The 7,078-nt window shown below is 32.9% G+C and overlaps 1 protein-coding gene across 1 annotated transcript; it reads left to right on the top strand.

Annotated features, from left to right (window-relative positions):
* Nucleotides 1-4,032: 4,032 nt before the first annotated feature.
* On the top strand, nucleotides 4,033-6,633 carry LOC9315255 (probable protein phosphatase 2C 23). Its single transcript, XM_021029941.1, has 4 exons — nucleotides 4,033-5,681; nucleotides 5,767-5,880; nucleotides 6,002-6,266; nucleotides 6,360-6,633. Exons 1-4 carry the CDS (start codon nucleotides 4,203-4,205, stop codon nucleotides 6,473-6,475), a joined length of 1,974 nt encoding a protein of 657 aa, XP_020885600.1. The 5' UTR covers nucleotides 4,033-4,202; the 3' UTR covers nucleotides 6,476-6,633.
* The last annotated feature ends 445 nt before the right edge of the window (nucleotides 6,634-7,078 follow it).

Genomic DNA, 7,078 nt, shown 5'->3' with positions numbered 1-7,078 from the left:
GGTGGTTTAGCAGATGAAGTCACCGTCGTTAACGGTCACAGTAACGGCTCCGTCGATCTGAGTCTTGTTTCTTCAAAGCTGCAGCAAAACGCATGGATCTACTCTCCGTGTAGCGTATCAAGGAGTTCCCGGCGTGTATTTTGAAGCTACCACCGGAAAAGCATATCCGAAATCTGAAGATATTCGGTGTGATCAATTCGATGTTGCGTTTCAGGCGGTGGAGCTTTGGATCGCCGATCGTCTTGTTTTGCCAATCGAAACCTAAAGAATTACGATCTTCTCCTCGTCACCATCTTCACATCGTCGGCGAGGTTTAGATCCCGGTTCACCACTGTCTCCTAGCTCTTCCCAGAGTCCGTACAGATTGAATCACGTCTGCGATTTCTCATTTTCTGTAAAACTGGTGAGTTTTTATTAGACTAATGAAAGGTATTTATAATGTTTTTTTTTTTTTTTTTTTTTTTTAAGGTATTTATAATGTTTTGAGAATACTATAGGGTTTTGGGTGAGTGAGATCCTAAAATCTTGATGATCAAGTACACAATATCTTCAAAATCTTTTATTTTTGGAATTAGTAATTTTCTTGCAAATCTCAAAAAAAAAACGAAATATAGGAAAGATAATTATGAGTAATTAGTTGGGATGACAGCCAATGGTAGAGATTTTAGAAGGAAAGCAAGAGATTTTTGGCAACAATTTTTGAACGTAACATCTTTGATTTGGGAGAGATTTTTGGAATATGCTTATACCAAAATATATGTGTAATTATCTACATTAATGACCGGTTTTTTTAGATTTCCTTAAATGTCTTATCCAAGATCCGGATATAGTAAAACCGAGTAAAACCCAGATCCAAATTATTAAAAGCAAAAAACCCCTGCAAAAATATATATGTAGATTGTTATTTTGATTTTAAATTTATTGCAATTTAATGGGCAATTGCCTATATTTAATCTGTTATTGTAAAAGAAAAATGACATAGCTTATTATTAGAATATTAAACAAATTTATTAACATAATATATATATATATATATATATACTGTTAAAAAAATAAATACGTTTTTTCTTTATAATTTCATAATATATGTATATATTGTTAAAATCTGGACATTTATTATGAGCATAAATATGAAAACGATTTTCCATTAAAATCGGCTATTTATTAATATGAAAGATATTAAGACAACATGGCTTCATTTATTAGTTTAAAATTAAGACAACATCCCTTAAATTGCTAATCCAAGATTCGAATAAACTAAAATCCGGGTCAAATCCGGATCCAAAAGAATTAAAGCAAAAAAATATTATAAAAATGTATATGTAGATACATAAACACACATTTTTACTTTTTCACATTTAAACTTTGAGGGATTTTAGAAAACTTTTGCGACATGCTTTTTATTATTGACAGCTTGCACACTTTTGCTTAATTTTCGGTGAAACGGATCAAAAAACACATAATATAACGCTTGGAAAAGATTTAAAATCCAACTGTAGAAAGAATCCGAAATAAAATGGATTTTCAACGAAATGAGTGGTTCTTCTTACTTTTCACATTAAAAAATGGTTTTGTAACGGATTTGAAAATAATTGTTTTAATTTTTTTAACTAGATGATATGACAAATTCTAATTGGATAATTATGAGGGGGTGAATGAAAGTGGTATATACGTCTAGAATTTTGGCTTTAAATATTATATAGAATCAAAGTTTGGGGTTTAGTATGCAAGGAACTCGTGTTCGGGTAGTACTTATCTATCATAATTTTTTGTTATTTTCCGATAATAATTTTAAATACTCGATATTAAACAGAAAAAGTTTTACCTTTACCGGCTATTTCGAAATCTCAAAATTCAAAAGAGTTAGGCAATGTATACTTTCCCTTTTTTAAAAAGAATCTGGTAATATATGTAGTTGTAAGTAAAAGTCTACTACTATATATGCAAATGTAATGTATATAAATGAATCATAAATTAGTTCATTTTGGTCTACTTCCAATCAAATCGCAAACAAAAAAGAAATGATTCCAACATTCGAATCCTGCTGGCGTGATTTAGATTAGTAATTATCACAACCTCCAACCACAATATATAAATAAATAAATAAACCACCACCCACTCCAGAAAATGAAAAAAATTAACATTACACAAAAATCATTTAGCATTAAATAAGTTTTTAGTTGGCAAAATATAAAATAAAATTAAGAAATAAAAGTCCAGATTTAAATATTTATGACATAGGAGAGAGAGTGATGGTAGTAAGCGGAAGAGCGTTGACGAGAATTTATGAAATAACCGAAGAGTCAGTGATCATCTTACACGTGTCACACGCTTAGACAATCACGTGATCCAACGGTGATCGTAGGCACAACTTTCGAAGAAGTGTAATTTGAAAATAAAAATAAGGATTTGTTTGAAGGAGACTGTGGCTATTTTGACTTCTAATTTATTTAAACTTCTAATAAAAATAAGAGGTTTTAATTCTAAAGAAAAAATGTCTATAAAAGGTTTTAATCTATAAGATCTTTTTATTTCGTTAATTGGCCTTTAGACTTTAGTAAAAAATTTCACAGTTTTGAGTTTTATATGGTCAGTTTCACTTCAATCCGACGCCCAAGATGATCTTACAAATTTCCATATTCGTTTCGTTTAGTAAATACTCCCTCTGTTCCTAGAAGTTTGATGTTTTAGTGTTTTGGATTTGTTCTACAAAGATTGATTTTCTAAAAATTTTCTTTATTTTTAGTTAATTGATATTAATAAATCGTAGATTTCAAGACGTAATGATTAACTGTTTCAGATTACTATTGGTTCATAGTTTATTTAAAAATATTTAATAAAAATAAATAATTAAACAATAATTGTTTCTTAAAATATGTGAAATCTCTAGAAAATCAATCTTCTAGGAACAGAGGGAGTAATCTATAATTAATTATTTTGATTAAAAATGAATACAGATAGATAAATGTGAGGTAATGAGACTTCATTTATCTTTTTTTTTTGATAACTGAGACTTCATTTATCCTCTTAATGATGTTAATGTTTTCATTCCGATTTTAAATAAACATAAATATTTTATATATATACTTTATAGATATAAAATTGACTTTTAGTTTTTTTTTTCATCTAGAATTAATGTAAAGTTACGTATTTTATGTCAAATTTTTATATTGAAAATGTAAATCACAATATTTTGATTAAAAATGTTTTAACAATATTTATTTTGTAACAAAGGGGATAATATGTTACGTTACTATATATTATATTATTTTATCCGAAAAGACGTTACAATATACTTTTATGCAATTAATATTTTATTTGATAAAAAAACTTCTACCAGATTATACGTTATTTATTAAAATAACGCACAAATTCAAAAGAAACTTTAGTTAAACCATGCCAAAAAAACTCATTTACTATTTTCACACTCACATTTCAAGACTTTGAATATCTCTATAAAGAACAAATTTTTTTTTGTTTTATTTAAAATACGTTACATTGTACTTTTTATGCAATTAGTTTTTTTTTGATAAAACTTTTTCTTACGACATTTTACATTTACTATTTTAAATAACAGACAAATACAAAAAAAAATTTCCTATTTACTTTACCACCAAAATTATTCACATTTCAAGACTTTGAATAATAACCTTTTTGACCCAGTACAAATTCAAATTCCACAAAAGAAAAAGAAACTTCCCCAACTATTTTAAATTCGACCCACATAATAAAAAGCAAACTACTAACGGTAATTCTAATAAGCACGTGTCGTATACGCGCTTGTTAGCGAGAGTAAACAGTAGACACACATTTCACAACCTTGCCTTCACCACTAGTCAACCCTCTTCTTCGTCTTTGTGCAAAAAAAAAATTAAAAATCAACAAAAAAAAACTTTTATTTTATTTCCCTAATTTTCATCAATTTTTTTCTTCCCTTTTTATATTTAACACACAATAACATAACAGAATAATATTATAATAATATCTCTCAATTTATTTTCATCTTTATATTCTCTTCCCTTTATAATTTCCACTCAAAAAAATCATTTTTCTTGCACACAAGTCAACTCTATCTCTCTCATCTTCTTCTTCAACCTCTGTCTCTCATTTTCTCTACCATGGATCAACAATCTCTAATCTAAAAAACACGTTCCTTGTATCTAAATTCTCAATCACAAAAAAAAAAGATTTCTTTTTTCCAAATGGGTAACGGAATCGGGAAGCTGACGAAATGTTTCACCGGAGAAACTCGCCGGAACAAAAAGTCTGAGTTATCAATTCTCGAACCAGATCCTTTAGACGAAGGTTTAGGACACTCTTTCTGTTACGTTAGACCCGACCCGACTCGAGTTTCGTCTTCAAAAGTTCACTCAGAAGAAGAAACGACGACGTTCCGTACAATCTCCGGCGCTTCCGTTAGTGCTAACGCCGCCACACCACTTTCTACTTCTTTATATGATCCTTACGGACATATCGATAGAGCCGCCGCGTTCGAAAGCACGACGTCGTTTTCGTCGATTCCTTTGCAACCGATTCCGAGAAGTTCCGGTCCGATTGTACCCGGTTCGGGTCCTTTAGAAAGAGGGTTTCTTTCCGGTCCGATTGAAAGAGGTTTCATGTCCGGTCCACTTGATGGTTCTTCCGGTCCGATTGATGGTAAAACCGGTTCTGATCAATTTCAGCGAAGTTTCTCTCATGGTTTAGCTAATCTCCGGGTCGGGTCGAGAAAAGGATCTTTAGTTCGGGTTCTCCGTCGAGCAATTTCGAAGACGATTACTAGAGGACAAAACTCTATTGTTGCTCCGATCAAATCGGTTAAAGAACCCGATTGGGTATTCGGGTCGGATAAAACCCGGATCCAGAACCAACACCAGATCGAGAATAACCTCACTGTTAATAGCTTGAATTTTAGTAGTGAAGGAAGTTTATTAGACGACGACGTTTCGTTAGAAAGCCAGAATCTTCAATGGGCACAAGGAAAAGCCGGTGAGGATCGTGTACATGTAGTTGTATCGGAAGAACATGGATGGCTATTCGTTGGAATCTACGATGGATTCAACGGTCCAGATGCTCCGGATTATTTACTCTCTCATTTATATCCAGCCGTTCATCGTGAGCTTAAAGGATTATTATGGGACGATCCTAAAACAGATGCAAAATCTTCCGATGAAACTGATGTAGAGAATCGTGACTCGAGTTCTGAGAAAAAGTCAAAGAATTGGGAAGAAAGTCAACGACGGTGGAGATGTGAGTGGGATCGAGATCTTGACCGTTTATTGAAGGATCGGAGTAATGGGTCGGATCTAGATCCGGATCCGAATTCGTCTGATGTATTGAAAGCTTTGTCACAAGCCTTGAGGAAGACGGAAGAAGCTTATTTGGAGAATGCAGATATGATGCTCGACGAAAATCCTGAACTAGCTTTAATGGGTTCTTGTGTTCTTGTTATGTTGATGAAAGGTGAAGATGTTTATTTGATGAATGTTGGTGATAGTAGAGCTGTTCTTGGGCAAAAAGCTGAGAGTGATTATTGGATTGGGAAGATTAGACAAGATTTGGAACGTATCAATGAAGAAACAATGAATGATTTTGATGGTTGTTGTGATGGTGAAGGAGCTAGTTTGGTTCCGAATTTATCGGCTTTTCAGCTTACTGTTGATCATAGCACTAATGTAGAAGAGGTAAGGAATTATGCGGATAAAATGCGGTTATTTATCGATGAATTGGTGATGTTTTAACTGATGAAGTCTTGTTTTTGTTGTTCAGGAAGTTGATAGAATCCGAAAGGAGCATCCGGATGATGCGAGTGCGGTTTCGAATGAACGTGTTAAAGGTTCGTTGAAGGTCACTAGAGCTTTCGGCGCGGGTTTCCTCAAGCAGGTACGGTACTTTACATTCTTAGTGATATTGAATTTGAACATTAGGTCAGTGGAATTTAAGCAAGAATGTTTGTATTTGCTCTGCTTTCTATTTTTTAACTTTGGGGTATATTTATTTGCAGCCTAAATGGAATAACGCGCTTCTTGAGATGTTTCAAATCGATTACAAAGGGACGTCTCCTTACATCAACTGCTTGCCATCACTTTACCATCATAGATTAGGCTCTAAAGACCAGTTTCTGATACTCTCCTCGGATGGTCTTTACCAATATTTCACAAACGAAGAAGCGGTTTCAGAGGTCGAACTCTTTATCACATTGCAGCCTGAAGGTGACCCGGCTCAGCACTTGGTTCAAGAGCTTCTTTTCCGTGCTGCCAAGAAAGCCGGTAATAATTCATCGAAAACCCTGATGAGAAATCTTCGATTCAAAGTGTACATTAATTATAAATATTTATGTTTTTCCTTATTGATCTTTCTAGGTATGGATTTCCATGAACTACTTGAGATACCGCAAGGGGAACGGAGACGGTACCACGATGATGTTTCCATTGTAGTAATCTCTATAGAAGGAAGAATGTGGAAATCTTGTGTATAAACAAAAACCATATATATGAACATAGAGAAAACTTGAAGTGTTTCTGAGATGAGTTCGAGTTTAAGTCTCGAACAAAAAGAAAAAGCTCGATCGGGAAGACAATGATGTAATATATGTTAATAAAACAGTAAGAAAAAGTTTTGCCTCTGGAATTAAAACACAAAGTCAAGTTTTTTATCTATCTGTTTTTGATTGTTTATTGTTCTCAATTAATTCCATATTCAAAGATGAATCTAGGCTTCAAAACCAAACCCTTTGACCTCGAATTTAAGACACTTAGATATAGATTCGATATTTGTGGAAACCATTTGCTTATTGGTCAATGCAAGCTATTGAAGTAGTTAGTGTCTTCCAACTTCTAACTGTAATGGAATAGAGAAGTAAATGTAAGAAGAGGAAGTGGTGGATATATGCACTCTCGTCCCATTTATGAATTAAATCTCTCTTCACTTAACTCTCTTACTTCCCACCAAATCTTGGCCTCTCTGTTTTTGTACTGTTTCCGCCAACTAAGGCAACACAAGTTTGGATCTTTCTTTTTTTAGTCCATATTGTACATTTCTCGAGTCTTGATCTACATTTTCACAATGTATATTAGCCTTT

This window comes from Arabidopsis lyrata, assembly GCF_000004255.2.
Source record: "Arabidopsis lyrata subsp. lyrata unplaced genomic scaffold ARALYscaffold_4, whole genome shotgun sequence".
Taxonomy (NCBI): domain Eukaryota; kingdom Viridiplantae; phylum Streptophyta; class Magnoliopsida; order Brassicales; family Brassicaceae; genus Arabidopsis; species Arabidopsis lyrata.
The sequence above is the reverse complement of the archived record's forward strand: the minus strand, read 5'-3'. Positions and strand labels throughout refer to the sequence as shown.